At 35.5% G+C, this 15,976-nt stretch overlaps 5 protein-coding genes and 1 pseudogene across 5 annotated transcripts; 3 read left to right on the forward strand and 3 right to left on the reverse strand.

Moving 5' to 3' along the window:
• Positions 1-134: 134 nt before the first annotated feature.
• On the reverse strand, positions 135-975 carry LOC111790865 (MLP-like protein 31). Its single transcript, XM_023671974.1, has 2 exons — positions 743-975; positions 135-653 (listed from the first exon to the last, which is right to left on the reverse strand). Exons 1-2 carry the CDS (start codon positions 927-929, stop codon positions 382-384), a joined length of 459 nt encoding a protein of 152 aa, XP_023527742.1. The 5' UTR covers positions 930-975; the 3' UTR covers positions 135-381.
• Positions 976-2,038: 1,063 nt separating this feature from the next.
• Positions 2,039-2,741, forward strand: LOC111790849 (MLP-like protein 31). The gene is made up of 2 exons (XM_023671950.1): positions 2,039-2,278; positions 2,364-2,741. Exons 1-2 carry the CDS (start codon positions 2,092-2,094, stop codon positions 2,633-2,635), a joined length of 459 nt encoding a protein of 152 aa, XP_023527718.1. The 5' UTR covers positions 2,039-2,091; the 3' UTR covers positions 2,636-2,741.
• A 2,584-nt stretch (positions 2,742-5,325) lies between these two features.
• LOC111778733 lies at positions 5,326-7,673 on the forward strand (annotated as a pseudogene).
• Positions 7,669-9,129, reverse strand: LOC111778744 (annexin D5-like). The gene is made up of 6 exons (XM_023658720.1): positions 9,048-9,129; positions 8,826-8,968; positions 8,528-8,746; positions 8,226-8,441; positions 8,043-8,132; positions 7,669-7,970 (listed from the first exon to the last, which is right to left on the reverse strand). The coding sequence occupies exons 1-6, from the start codon at positions 9,124-9,126 to the stop codon at positions 7,776-7,778; spliced, it is 942 nt and encodes a 313-aa protein (XP_023514488.1). The 5' UTR covers positions 9,127-9,129; the 3' UTR covers positions 7,669-7,775.
• An 806-nt stretch (positions 9,130-9,935) lies between these two features.
• LOC111776624 (U-box domain-containing protein 11-like) lies at positions 9,936-13,324 on the forward strand. The gene is made up of 4 exons (XM_023655999.1): positions 9,936-10,462; positions 11,178-11,294; positions 11,381-11,806; positions 12,022-13,324. The coding sequence occupies exons 1-4, from the start codon at positions 10,088-10,090 to the stop codon at positions 13,090-13,092; spliced, it is 1,989 nt and encodes a 662-aa protein (XP_023511767.1). The 5' UTR covers positions 9,936-10,087; the 3' UTR covers positions 13,093-13,324.
• A 110-nt stretch (positions 13,325-13,434) lies between these two features.
• Positions 13,435-15,653, reverse strand: LOC111776640 (uncharacterized protein At1g66480-like). The gene is made up of 3 exons (XM_023656000.1): positions 15,348-15,653; positions 14,936-15,277; positions 13,435-13,769 (listed from the first exon to the last, which is right to left on the reverse strand). Exons 1-3 carry the CDS (start codon positions 15,588-15,590, stop codon positions 13,707-13,709), a joined length of 648 nt encoding a protein of 215 aa, XP_023511768.1. The 5' UTR covers positions 15,591-15,653; the 3' UTR covers positions 13,435-13,706.
• Positions 15,654-15,976: the final 323 nt, after the last annotated feature.

Here is a 15,976-nt window from a genome sequence, read left to right on the forward strand (position 1 = left end):
ATTGAGAGAGATTGTAGTTGGTACAATTTATAAATATAAAGATAATAACCCAACAAAATCCATGTTAGATCTGACACCGTCGGCCCCAAATGGAAACCAATTCATGAAATTTCTTGAGGGAGAACATATGGTTACGAGCAATTATTTTAAGCATAAGATTTATTAATACATATAGCATTAACCAATACTTATTACATGTTAAACATAATTAGTAATAAATTATAGTTTACCATATATATTATATTTGATATTTTATTATAAGTCAAATATCTTGCCTTACTATCTGGTTATTTTCATTTATTACTATTTCCATATCCTTATAATTTATTTTATTATAAATAAGATAACTTTCACGTATTAATTAAACATTCTTACCTATCCTTAGTTGTCCTCCGTAAGGCCATCCCCAAGGTCTTTGCAGAGATCAACGCAGAACTGAAGTATCCTATTAGAATCTGGAATCCCTCCATGCAATTTCTCGTATTCCAAAACACAGTGAACCACACTTCCAATGCCCTTTGGAGTAGCTTCAAATGTACCCTTGAAGGTTTTATAATGCTTCAGAAGGTCTGATTCCAGCACTTTCAAACGGATCATATTCTTCTCCTCATCAACTGCTTCAATTAGATGCTTTGCCACCTTAGCTTCTCCATCTAATTAACAATATATACAACGCCACAAATTAGTACACAATCTCATCATTTATTTAGGAAACTAAAACATTAGATTTTGGAAAGCAAACCATGATAGTAGTTCCAATAGATGATAGAACCAACTTTTCCCCATTCACCCTCCTCTAACTTACAACCCTGCACTTTGTCTCCTGAAATATTGGATATATGGTGTGGTCTGTTGCAGAATATTTCATAAAACTTTGAAGCTGGAGCCTTGATTTCAATCTCACCCTCCAATTTCCCTAACAGAGACATTGTGTTGACAGAGGATAATAAAGTTGTAGTTTAACCCAACCAACATATAATGTCTTATATCAACCTCTTTATTTATACACTGAGCTGTTGTATCTTTTGGATCAATATTTTATATTTTTCCACTATTAGGGTTATTAATAATTCTAACCCTTCCAATTTATGAGTGTTAATTACTTGTAATTACAACTATACTTATTGGGATAATAGGATGACATTATGAACTAAGCATTATACTCTCAATTATACACATTGGTTGGAGGGGAACAAACCATTCCTTACGGGTGTGAAAATCTCTCGCTAACAAACGCATTTTAAAATCATAAAACTGACGGCGATACATAACGGGCTAAAGTAGACTATATATGCTAGCGATGAGCTTCAGTTGTTACAAATGATATCAGAGTCAAAGACTAGGCAGGGTGCCAGCAAGAAGGCTGAGCCCCATGAACTAGACACAAGGCGGTGTGCCAGTAAAGACGTTGGCCCTAAAAGGGAGTGGATTGGAGGGTCCCATAAAGAGGAGAACAATATCTGCTAGTGATGGACTCGGACAAACTTGAAAAAGACAATATTTACTAGTAGTGGACTTGAAACATTACAAATAGTATCAAAACCAAGTTTTCATCTTAAAAGAAAGTTTAAAGATATTTTTTAACATAAATCCTATTTTGATTTGATTGTGTCTCTCTCTTATTTATTTTTATTCCTCCGGGCACAATTCAAGACGTGGGAGACAAGTTTGGGACATTCAGTCAACAATGATGAAATTATGACTCAAATTATGGAACAGTTGGGAGGGCCATTCAAAATAAATTTTACAACAATAGGTGGGTCTATTATAATTGCCCTGGAGGTTGTATTATTCCTCAATTACTGAGGAGTAATAAAGCATTAATTAATTACTTACACCTAATCTGGAGACTTTTTTTTTTCTCCAAGTAATAAAAACTTGGGACCAAATTTAAAATTATGAACCAAGTTTTAGATGCATTCCCAATATGGAAACATAAATCGCAGCAAAGCACAAAACTTCTTTCAAACATAAATGCCTTGTGTGTTTGTTTTAACCACCACATTCAATGATCCTGTTTATAAATAGTGTCAAAGTTTGTAGGGTTACCAAAACATTATCGCTTTCTGAACTAACTTGAAGTGGTCAGAAATGTGTGGGTATGGAAAGTTGCAGGTGGACATTGAAATCAAATCTCCGGCTTCAAAGTTTCATGAAATGTTGTGTAAGAGACCATACCATGTCAGTAACGCCTCCAGGGACAAAGTACAAGGCTGTGAACTACATAAGGGCGAATGGGGCCAAGCTGGTTCTATCATCTGCTGGAACTACTTTCATGGTTTGTTTTCTTTTGCTTCTTTTTTACTTCAATACATGTATCATAGAATGGATATTAATTAATTTAATGTAGCGCTAAACTGCAGATGGAAAGGCTAAAGTAGCTAAGCAATTAGTTGAAGCCGTGGATGCGGATGAGAATCTGGTTGTTTTCAGAATGATTGAAGGAGACCTTCTGAAGGATCATAAGAACTTCAAGTTTACAATCCAAGCCACTCCCAAGGGTAGGGGAAGTGTGGTTCATTGGAGTTTGGAATATGAGAAACTTCATAAAGACATTCCGGAATCATATAGTATGCTTGAGTTTGTTGTGGAGATGTCCAAAGACATTGATGCCCATCTCATGGAAGGAAAGTAGGGACCGCGAGCCCAACATTTCCTTACTATCAACTATGCAATACTACTATATGCTATGTACCAACTATATGGTTAAATAAATGCTTCTATCCCATGCGCCACTCTAATTGATTCTAAAAAATTATGAACCATTCGTAATGCTCCAATCAAACAATAACATTAAAGAAGGAGATGACGCGAACTAAACCCTTTTCTTCACCTTCACAGCTAACTAACGAGTATATATATTCACATGTAATCACCATAAAATTATGTCACTCATAGGTCCCCCCCAACACATAAAAATATGCTTTAAGGGATTTTGGAAAACAAAATATTTAGTTTCTACAATACAATCTCACCTTCTACTATCAAGTTTTTGCCAGAAACCCCGTTCCAAGGCGCAAACTGTTAGTTTCCACGAGTCTCATTATTTTATGCCGATAGAAGTGGAAGTAAGATCGATTGTACTCACACACTCACAAACATAAATTAAACAAAAAGACACAAAGATTTACTTGGTTTGAAGAGCCTTACATCCACGGGAGATAGCCGATCACTATAACTAAAGTGCTTACAAAGGGTATCTCTCACACTCTCACACTACAAAGTCTCTTATAAACTTTCTCTCAATTGACAGATACAAAATGACAATGACTCCACGTCTCAAAACAATGCTAGACAATCTTTTATATAGTCATAGCAATACTAATTCTCATATACAGAATATGAACCAAATGAGAGTTAATAACCAAAATAAATGAAAATATGAACCATCAACGAACTAAATGAAACTTATAACAATACAAGTTTAGTTACTATTTGATTGTTGGTATTTTGAATGTAGGGTTTGTCTCTATCCAATTTAGACTTAAGGAATAGTGAGATTTTAGGGTTGGAGAGAAACCTTTCATACACAGACGTGTTTTAAAGCTGTGAGTCTGACAACAATACTTAATGGATAAAAGCAGACAATAACGGCTAACGGTGGGCTTGACCTATTGCAAATGGTATCAGAGTCAGTCATCGGACGGTGCGAGACACTGGTTAGAGTTGTACGACAACCAAGACACAATAGTAAATATAAATTTATGAGTAGGTTTACGTTTACAAGGATTATTTTCACAAGGCATGATAACCGAGAGTTATTAATACATACCATAGTATAGGGCAATAATTAATACATATCATTTGTTACCTTAGGTAAGAGTTAAATACATACCATAGACTAAAATAGTAAACACATTTTGAACATTTTGATTAACCAATATGATATTACAAACGATATCAATTCGTAGTATTAGGCCAATAATTAATACATATCATATCATTAGTTACCTTAGGCAAGAGTTATTAATACATAGCATAGACCAAAATTGTAAGCACATATTAAGAAATGTTATCTTGATGTTAATTAAGATATTAACAAATATGGATACCAACATAAAGCTAAGATGTGAAACATGAAATCACAGTCGAGGTCCATGAGGTTTATGTTTTGAAAATCGAGAACACACAACTTGATCTAGTTTAAGAAATGAGTCATGGATTGTTGATCTTTTTTTTACGCCCACCCTGGGTTCCTAGTACTTATCACTTCCCTTTTTAATGGATTATTTAATATAATACTTTGGGTAAACGTATAAACTTGTGCCCTACCTTTTGGCATTAACTTTTGTAATAAATTAACGTATACAACTTTCACCATACCTACGTGTCTTCTTGATCTACCTTAGACACTCAAACGATTCAATTAACCAATATGCATATGATTGTTTCGTATTAAAACTGTGTTTGTTTTTTTTTTTTTTTTTTTTTTTTTTTTAAATTGTTTTAAAATAAAACACATTTTACATTATGTGGAAGAATTACCAATTTAATTTGACTTTTTAACCTGACTTGGAAACAATCTTAACTGTTTAATTTGTTTGGTAAAACTGATTTCTTTTTATTCATCTAAAATTATTTTTTAATTTAGTCAAAATCAGGCTTCTATTATTAGCTTATTTATGTATTTAAAGTTTATTTATCTTCTTACAGCTTCGCTACTCTGACCATCACAGTTACAGTATTATATTCTTACATTCTTACGAGTAATTTTGGATTAAGGAACAAGTCCAAAAAGGAATTCAAAGCATGTTTAGTTTTGAATCTATGGAACAACTCTAAACAAGAAAAGGAAGTCCGAAGCAAAATCAAGGAAATACATGCCTAATCACAATCTACTTAATAAAAAAGAAGGATATTAGGAATAAATCAAGACAATAAGAGTGATAAGATGATTAAGAAATCTCTTATTTTCTTTTCTGTGGTTCAATTATAAAAACTCTATGATTAAGCATACTTTATTTAGAGCAATTCTATTTTAGGTGGCCTCCTATAAACTTTTTATGGATGCATGTGAGTGAGGATAAGAATAAAGAATGTTGTGAGGATTGGTGTTAATCTGTGGAGCTACTCACTCTTAAAAAGCAAAAAGTAAAGTATCCCATGTGGTAGAAGATGTAGGCGAATGTTGGGACCATGAAATACCCAATAAAATACCAAATTACCAAATTGTAGGCATGGGTCATTACAAAGGTCGAAGCTTAGAAGCATGGTTGGGCAGAAGGGGAGGAAAGAAGTTAGGCCAGACCCAAGGGTCTTGTAGGGGCAAGTGTATTCATTTTTTATATAAGAAGTGCAAGATCGACGAGTTTATCAGAAGTTGCAATGGCCAGCCTTCTCTTCTTTCTTCCTCCTCCTCCTCCACCAATAACCTTAATGTCTCAATCAAAGATTCCAAAAGCTTTTCACAACCATTCATGGCTTTTCAAGAACCCTATTGAGAAACCAGGTTTTGGAGATAAAAAATGGAGCATTCATGCAGATTCTTCTTCCTTCAATCTCTTAAACTTTGCTGTATGTTTGTAACTCTCTCCTTTCTTTCTATTTTCTCTCTATCTAAATTGCACTCCTTGTCTAAGTCCTTGGAATTGATACTCATGTGCGTAGGATGGCCTTGGGCTTGTTGAAGCTCCCGCTAAATTGGATATTTTAAGGCATTTATTGAGACACCAAACTGGAGATTATTCCTTGGAATGCTTGAACCTTATTGATGCCACCCAACGCCTTGGCATTGATTACCACTTCCAACAGGAGATTCAAGTTGTTCTTCAAAGGCTATACGTCTCATCTAACCATCAACAGGACACCAATCTTCATTATACTTCTCTTCTCTTTCGACTTTTGAGACAACAAGGTTATCCCGTGTCCACAGGTCACTACCAACTACTCTATTATATCAACTAAAAGGACGAGTGAGCTACTTACCCGTCCTAAACACAATCTAACTCTTTCTAATCTTTGTTCATAATTTCAACCAATAGATAGTTTCAGAATTTTCTTGGACAACAAGGGAAAGTTCAACGAAGGGCTAACACAAAACGTGAATGGGCTGATGAGCTTATATGAAGCTTCACAGCTATGCATGCATGGCGATGACATACTTGAAGAAGCTGAAACTTTCAGCACCCATGGCCTTACTCATTGCCTTGCTCATCTTGATCATCATATGCTCCCTTTTGTGCGCAACACTTTAGCTCATCCCCACCATAAAAGCGTTGCTAAATTCATGGTGCCTATCTATTTTGGAGACATTCAAAGCACAAACAAATGGATCCATGTTTTGCAAGATGTTGCCAAAATGGATTTCAATGCAGCTCAGCTGTTACACCAAGACGAACTTGTTCAGTTCTTGAAGTAACATAACGATTATCTATAATATTGTTGTCTTCATTAGAAAAATAAAAAATAAATAAAATCTTTAGATGCTTCCTCATGTTTCTTGATGTTTTGTTAATTATAGATGGTGGAAAGAAACAGGCTTGGCGGAAGAGTTGAAGTTTGCAAGAGATGAACCTATTAAATGGTACATGGCCTCGGTAGTTTGTCTCGTAGATTCATGCTATTCCCAACAAAGACTCCAACTTGGAAAGACCATCTCTTTTGTGTTTCTCATTGATGACCTTTTTGATGTATTTGGAAACCTTAATGAACTCACCCTCTTCACTGAAGCTGTCTGCAGGTTGGAACCCATATTCTCATTGCATGGGAGTTTGTTTAAAATCTCTATTTGAAGTTACCAATGATATAAGCTCCATGATCTATAAGAAGCATGGCTGGAATCCCATTGGTTTCTTAAGTAAAGCGGTATGTATTTTTAACTTGTTGGATCAAGTTTGATCTCTATAATGTCACCCAAAGTTGTGTTTTGACGTTTGTGTGCAGTGGGGCAAATTATGCAAGGCCTTCTTAGTGGAAACTGAATGGATGAGTTGTGGATATTCACCAAGTGCAGAGGAATATTTGAGGAATGGCATTGTTAGCACTGGCATCCACGTTATTTTAGTACATGTTTTCTTTCTATTAGGCCAACAAATAAGCCACCAAACTGCAGAGCTTTTGGAAGATGATTCAGACATTATTTCATCTACTGCCATCATACTTCGACTCTGTGATGACATGGGCAGTGCAAAGGTAAAATAAACTTACCCAACTTTGACCACGCATTCACCGTTTAAAACAGTAACGACCCATGTCAAGAATTCAAATTACTATTCAAAATTTAGATGGTCCAGACATTTTTGGTGGCTCAACAAAGCACGATTATCTATAGAGTTCCTTTTCAGTGCCTCAACAAAGCCTCTCTTTAGGATTTGGAAAAAGTTAGAATTTATGACGATTGATTTTAATGGTCGAACATAAACCAGCATGCATTTACACGTGCGCAGGACGAGAAGCAAGTGGGGCGAGATGGATCATATGCAAAATACTACATGAATGAGCATCCAAGCATCTCCCATGGAGCCACACACCATCATGTTACGAACAAAATTTCTCAAGCATGGAAGACTCTCAACAAAGAATATCTCTTAGCCAACTTATTCCCTGCAAAGTTGACTCAGGCTTCTCTGAACATCGCAAGAGTAGTCCCTTTGGCTTATAATTATGGCACAAACCAATCATTTATGACACTTGAAAAGCTCATACAACAATTGTTGTTTCGTGTATATGTGTAACATTGGATCTTCATACACATTTATTACTACAAACTAAAACAAAACCATGATGAATACTCAACAAAAATTACACATTTATAATTGTTGTGTAATGATAATATCCTAGCCCAACAAGGAAAGAAGAAAATCCTTGTAACTTCCTGATGTCTCTGAACGAACAGCATCATGCAGCGTTTTCTTATACTTCCTGTGGTATTCTGTCTTTATATACTGCATATCTATCTCAGCTCTTGTCACAATTATCCTTATCAGTGTGGTATCATCTGTTCCCAACCCCTTCATTGCCTTGTACAATATCTATAATCAAACAGTCTCAATCAACATGTTCTTCAATGCTTAACTGCAACTAAAGTTCAAAAAAGAAAATACCTTTGCAAAGTACAACCCAGGATTCTCAGCACACCGCACGATTGTTTGAAGCCCAAATTCAAAATACCCTGAAGTTTCGTTCTTTATTGCCTGCAAATATGTTTTGGTGTTTGTTTGTGTTGATCTAAAATCCTTAGATTACTGTAAAACCCGAAGATTGGAATAGTAATAAATAAATGGCACCTTTTTCAAAGAGTTCCCATATAAGTTCTTATAAGTAGAGCTAACAGCAGCAAGATGAGCCCTGCTTCTTTCACTAAAGATCTGTATAAACTTGTCCTCATCAGTACCCCATCTTTTCTCCCCTGCTTTATACAGAGCCTCTGCATCCTTGGCTACCATGTCGCCGTCAATTTCAGGACCTTCATACCGTGGTTTACTAACGTAAGCCAATAGTAGCTGCCAATCAAATCAATAAAATCAAACATAAGCAATCAAAATGAAGGTTTGTGAAAGTATTGAAGGGAAGATTATATGCATATAACCTTCTTGTGATCCCCGGAAGCAACATTTTGAATATCATGTTCGATGTAGGATTGGAACATGGACAAGTAAAGTTGTCGAAGCTGCTGAAGTTGAGTTGAGGTACGAGAACACATTACTTCAGTGGCACGTCTGAGATGAACAGTTTCTCCACATAAAGCCTCCTTTATTATGACAGCATCTCGGCTTGCCGGATCATACATCCATAGTAAAACGGCTTTCTGCAAATAAATAAATAAATAAATAAATAAATGAGGGAATGAATCTAAATCCCAAGAAGCCGAATGAATCTACACGGACCTCAAGGTTACCACTAAGCTCAGATTTCAAGTGTTTGATGAGACCCTTGGAATACATGGCTTTGTATTCACGTTGAATGAGAGCACGTTGGGTTGCATCTCGATGTGCAAGAATGTTGACAACTGCAGCAGTGTCACAGCCAAAGCCTGCATGGATGGAATTATTTAGGAGGCGCAATAAGAAGAAGAAGAAGTGGAAACTAGAAGAAAAGAAGTAGAATCTTTCCTTTGAAGGCACGGTGAAGTTGGGCAGCATCGTCCTGAGGTGAAGTTAGGACGGGCGGTATGATCAAAGATGACATGTTTGTTTTTTTTTTTTTGTTTCTTCGCAGAGAAATGTGGGAAGGGAAAGGTTGAGGGGAGAGGATAAATATAGTGGATGATGATGCTTAATATTAGAATTCAGCTGAGTGAGTGGATTGCACAAACAAACAACAAAAAAGAAACATGTTTGTTTCTCCTTGTTTCTCGCCAATTCTTTCTAACGTTCCCCCATCATTTTCTCCCAACTCTTTTTAACTCTCACCTAAATCTCCCTTTCTTAATATCAACAAAAAAAAAAAAAAAAACATTAGTACAGGCCACTACTAATACATAGTACCATATAAGAGTTATGGAAGAAAGTTTTATTTAACTAAATTCAAACTTTATTGAAGCCAAAGAAATCCAATTTGTAATTTAACAATTTTATATTCTTTTCAATATTGTAGCATAAAATTGGAGAAAATATTTTCTAAAACAAATTAAGCTGTTTTTTTTTTTTTATAGGGATTCAAATATTAGTGTTTTTAAAAGCAAATGAATAAGTATCAATTATATATATTTAAAACAACATTACTTGCATACATGTTATAAAATTTGTTTCAACCATTGTCACAATCAAATAATTGGGGTTTAGAGGGAGATAAACTTAATTTTAATTTATTGGACTCAATAATTTCAACATTATTTTAAGTTAAATTATAAATTTAGGAGTTTTATAGAAAAAAGAATTTAATAGAAACTAAATTATGACTTTCTCAACATTTATATTTTATATATATATATATATATATATATATATATATATATATATATATATCATTTTATTCTTTTTCCAACTGTACCCTCTTCGTTTTCTTCTCCCTCATTTTCTATTGGTTCATACCTTAGACTCTCTCTCCCAAAATTTCTTCCATTTTTTCCGTTTTCTACAACACCTCAACTCTCTCTGAAGATAAACCCATATACATTGTGTAATTGCCGGCAGTTTTGGACGGAATAATGGCCGGATTTGTGGCCAGCGACAGCGACAGTCCACCAGATGTGGCTCTACTGGACTTTGTTCGAGATGTTGTTCGAATGTCGGCGGGGACGAACAGTCTAAAGGTTTTCAAAAAGGATTGCACCGATCTCGTGCGTCGGATCGTGCTTTTGACGCATTTGTTTGAGGAAATCAGAGAATTTAATGGCGTCCAATTTCGACCTGTTCATACATCTTGCTCTTCTTCTTCTTCTTCTTCTTCTTCTTCTTCTTCTTCTTCTTCTGGGAGTGATTCATCTCCGAGTCCGTGGCTGTGTGATTTGGTGGCAGCATTGAAGGATACTAAACGCCTTGTTTTCATCGCTTCGACTTTCCGGTCCTGCAGTTCTTCTTCTGTACGCGCTTTGTCTAATTTTCTTTTAATTTTCTGTTGGACTTCTGTTGAAATTGGGAGGGGGGAGATGAATTAGCAGCTTGAGGAATTTGAAGAGTAGTATCTCAACTTGATGGTGTTTATTATCATTTTCAGTCTCCTGCATTCATCTAAAACTAAATTTCACTTCACTTTCTTCTGGTTAGTAACATAGCTTTCCGCTTCGAAGTTGTGCTTTATGGAGCTACTGATTGAATGAACGGCCACTTGTTTCTCACGATCTTATGTTTGATTACTGATTTTCATTCACTAGTGGTGTTAGTTTCTCTACAAAATTTTGATGATGTTGATTTTTGTCATTCGGAGGACAACTGTGATGAACTTTAACTTTGAATGCTGTGGCACCGCTTTCACATATGCTACTTTTGGATGAACTTATTATCTGTCGTGTACACGGTGTTAGTTAGACGAATCAAGAATCTAGAATGAGGAAAGACAAGATCGCTAGATTACTGGGTTATTGATCAGTGTTCATAGTTAGTTCTGTTACGATCTCCACGGCACAGGTGTTTAGTTGCAGATCGTAGCCATTTGATCATACTCGTTATTTCAGACATTGACGTTCATGAATGTTTCTAAGATGTTTGCCAATCTTCTTCTTGTTGAATCAATAATGGGATGGTGTTGATAAGTCCAAATTTACCTCTTCTGAAATTTGTCTACGTTTTAATTTTAAGGAGGAAGTTACCAGGAAGATACTCTTCCAATTCCAATGTGTGACGCTGAAGTTAGAGAAGGCTTTGGGAAATCTTCCTTATGATCGCTTTGATATATCAGAGGAAGTTCAAGAAGAGGTAGGCTTCGACGAAAAAAAGTACAAAACTAGTTTTTGACTTTTCAAATTCTGAGCATACTCTAAAATCTTCTATTGATTCTGTAGGTTGAATTAGTGAGAGCTCAGTTGAGGAGAGCAGCAGAAAAATATGGCTCTCTGACCGCAATTCCTCCTTCAGTTGTTCAATCTCAGTTGCTAAAGAAAAACATGGATATGTTGAATCTGAACAACTGGGCTGATAACTTTGATGTTGAGGAGAATGGTGTTGTTGATCATGAGATTACAGTGAAATTTGATGAATTCCCAAATTGCAGAGGCTTCACGAATAATGGTGTGGATCAGCTGATTTTCGAAGGACTTGAGAAGAAACTTCCATCCCCCTCAGAGGCTTGTTCTGATGGACAGGATGACTCTACCAAAAAGAGTGGAGATCAGGTGAAGAACTCAGATGGAGTTTCAATACCTGATGATTTTTTATGCCCCATTTCCCTGGAAATAATGAGGGATCCTGTTATTGTGTCCACAGGACAGGTATGCTTAGTTGAATTCTATGATAATGATTACTTAGATATTTCTTTTGAATTCTATTATCATTTTGGTCCCTTATACTTGGAACTCATTCCATTTTAACTTTTAAAGTATAGGGACCAAAATAGAAATTTACCCTTTGATGAATTTGAGCTTAGTGTTGAAGAAACTTGGATTCTTTTATGCCTTTTCTAATAGTTCTCTTTCTAACAACACAGACGTATGAGAGATCTTATGTGCAAAGGTGGATAGATTGTGGGAATACTACTTGTCCCAAAACTCAGCAGAAACTCCAAAACTTGACTCTCACCCCAAATTATGTACTGCGAAGTCTTATTACTCAATGGTGTGTTGATCACAATATTGAGCAACCGACAGGATTAACCAATGGAAAGATCAAAAAGTGTGATGGATCATACCGTGATGTGTGTGAGGAGATGGCAGCCATTGAAACTCTGGTGCGCAAGCTAACTAGCCATTCGATCGCGGAGCAGAGAGCTTCTGTGACCGAAATTCGATCTCTATCAAAAAGAAGCACGGATAATAGAATGCTGATAGCTGAAGCAGGAGCAATACCAAATTTGGTCAATTTGTTAACTGCTGATGATGTTTTAATACAAGAGAATGCAGTTACTTCCATTCTCAACCTTTCAATATATGAGAACAACAAGGGATTGATTATGCTTGCTGGTGCAGTACCTTCCATTGTCCAAGTTCTGAGAGTTGGGAGCATGGAAGCGAGAGAAAATGCAGCAGCTACACTTTTCAGCTTGTCTCTTGCTGATGAAAATAGGATAATCATTGGTGCTTCTGGGGCCACTCCGGCTCTTGTGGATTTACTTGAAACTGGAAGCCCAAGAGGGAAAAAGGATGCTGCAACCGCACTATTTAATTTGTGTATTTATCAGGGGAATAAGGGAAGGGCTGTGAGGGCAGGGATCATCCCAGCTCTATTAAGGATGCTCAACGTCTCAGGTAACTCCATGGTCGACGAAGCTCTCACGATAATGTCGGTCCTAGCCAGCCATCAAGAAGCAAAAGTAGCCATGGTGAAAGCCAGTACCATACCTGTTCTAATAGATCTGCTGAGGACTGGATTGGCTCGCAACAAAGAAAATGCTGCTGCTATTTTGCTTGCTCTATGTAAACGAGATACCGACAACCTTTGTTGCATAAGTAGGCTTGGGGCTAAGATTCCGCTGACTGAACTCTCCAAGAGCGGCACAGAGAGAGCAAAAAGGAAGGCTGCCTCACTGTTGGAACATCTTGGAAAACTACAGCAGCTATAGAATAGGTGTGGATTTCTGAACAAGCATTTTCCATATTTTTCCCACTTTGAGTTCCCCATTACATTTTCAGCTCCTTCTTCTCTTTGATTGTGTTAACAAGGAATTAGGGATGAATGGCTAACGATGGCCACTTTCCTTGAATCTGTTTACTTCATTCCTTCATTATATTGTACAAGTGTGTATAAATTCATTTAACAAATTTGTGTTATAACAAGAAGCTACTGTTTGGGAATACTTGGACTTTCTCACTCTATTTTCCCCCCTTTTTCATTGTCCAGTTCCTTCTTGTAACAACATTTTTTCAGTTTTCTCACTGTTCCTCATTCATTTTCTCATGTTGAGTGAAAATAAGGAGGAACATTAAACCATAGATTCAGCCAAAAATGATTATCGTGCACAACATAGATAGCTACATATGTATGATGATGAAGTTGACTAATAAATACATAGTGAGTTCTTCGAGGAGCCGTAAACCTATGTATATTCTACCAAAGCAAGCTCGTACAAGATTCAAATATTTTAAATTGAAGTAAAAGTCATAACGTAGCACTTCCAGTAGATCGTTACTGTATTACTTCAATATACTTATTCATGAATCTTGTTATTCTCGATAATTAAGATGCCACTGCAATTTCAGTCCCTGCTTCCATTGTCGTCATGAAACTTACACGTCGCTTCTGCATTTTCAACTCATTCTTATTTAAAAAAAATTATATAATACAAAGAATTGTGTATTTTTTTTTTATGATTTAAAAATATTAGAAAATTTTTGTCATAAATAGGAGGAGGGAAAAGAATGAAGAAATAAACTAATAAATGATATTAAATTTCATTAATGATAGTTTTCGATTTTACAAAATTATATTAATAATAATTAGGGGAAAGAAAAGGTTGCGTCTATTATACGATGGAAGAAAATTCTACAAAAAAAAAAAGTTGAGCAATTAATGGCCCCACACTATCTATTTAATGAATTTGATTGATATNTTTTTTTTTTTTTTTTTTTTTTTTTTTTTTTTTTTTTTTTTTTTTTTTTTTTTTTTTTTTTTTTTACTATTGAAAAAAAAAGTTAAATTAAAAATTTAGATTCATTTTGGTACATATTTAGTAGAAAAAATAATTATGTAAAACAAAGATGGTTAGGCTAAGAAAAAGATTGGCATTAACGGGATTTGAAGACAAAAACACTAATTAAATGAGAATAGTTGATAATTATTTTTAGATTTATTTATTTTCATTAAATAATTTCAAATTGTAAAAGAACTTTATTAATTTTGAAAAATAAAATTAGATGAAAATTCAAACTCCAATAATTATAGGATGGAAAAGTGTGAAAAGATAAGTTACACTAATTAATGGGTTAGAACACCAAGCACTAACCAAATAACCAAATAAAAAGGGACTAATCTGATAGTGAGACTCAACAATTTTATTAAATACTATAAATGATATTACTATGGAGATTATCTAAAAGATAAATAAATTAAAATAATTATATATTCTATTATTTTGAAAATTAATAATCATTAAAAATAGTCCATTTAAATATCATTTAGGAACTCGTCAACATATTTTCTAAAAAGAAACAAATTTGAAGGTATAATATTCTATGGATATTTATAATAAGATGTTGACGTGGTTTTGGCAAAAAAAAAAAAACAAATGAAATTAAAATATTGACTCATTGGATAGTGAGTGAGTCAACTTGGGGTCATCCATTTAAATCACTAAAAGTGAATTATAAATTTAATTAAAGTAAAATGCAATAATAATAATNAAAAAAAAAAAAAAAAAAAAAAAAAAAAAAAAAAAAAAAAAAAAAAAAAGTAAAAGGCATACGCACCTCACGTGGCTTGATGCCATCCTCCTTCTCCTCTTTTGGAGCATTTTTGGAGGCACTTTGTGTGGTTTTATCCATGTAAAGTCCGTACAGTCCCACGATCTTCTCCGCCGCCTCTCCCTTATCTTTGCTTTCCTTCAACAGTTTCTCCACCTCCGCCCTCGGCAGCCTCACCTTCAGCCGTGTGGTTCCCGCTCCCGAAGACCCCTCCCCGGCGTCCTCCTCCGGCAACACACTCTTTGGTTTCATGATAGTTAGGTCTGATGCGGAGCGGCGTGCCAGCATCAAACTCTCCAGCCTGTCCTTGGCGCTCATGTGGATTGCGGAACGTATGCGGCGTGGTGGCTGTATTAAAAATATGAATAAAAGGGTTAAACGTAGAGATATTAATTAGTTAAGTTTGTAATTTGATTACCGGTTGGTTTGGAAGCTTAGGCAGGTCCACCAGAAAATAGAGGCGCTTCCTGCTGAGGTTTTGGTGGGGTTCCAACGGCTTTGCGCGGACACCGTAGTGCTTCACGGCCTCGGAATCCAGCACAACGAAGCCGGGATAATCTTTCACAACATCTCCGGCTTGAACCGGGGTGTTTAGCTTCATGGTCTCCCCGGTGACCTTCATCACCTTCACTGTCTTCTTACCTCCAAACGCGTTTCCCATGGCGCCCAGAAGGGAATGAGCGAAGATAGGCGGTGGGTGTGGCGTATAACACACAATCTTATAATATACAACACTTTGTTTGATGCCTTAAAAAGTGGTTTCCTTTTTTTGGTCAAACAAAGAAGCCAAAGTTTGAAAATTCAATTAAAACCATACCTTAACTTCCCTCTCAACAAATATATTATAATCATACATCCGATTTGAGGTTTGAATCTTAGACTTCTTGATTTCATCCCTAATATATACTTTCTACTATTTAAGCTATGCTTATGTTCTCATTTTATTAGACGTGCTTCATTAATGTTCTCGCACATTATTCAATTTCTCCTAGAATTTTATAATTCTTAACCAGATTTCAACAAAGAAAATAAAAATTTTACAAGGAT

Source organism: Cucurbita pepo, chromosome LG01 (genome assembly GCF_002806865.2).
Source record: "Cucurbita pepo subsp. pepo cultivar mu-cu-16 chromosome LG01, ASM280686v2, whole genome shotgun sequence".
NCBI lineage: Eukaryota > Viridiplantae > Streptophyta > Magnoliopsida > Cucurbitales > Cucurbitaceae > Cucurbita > Cucurbita pepo.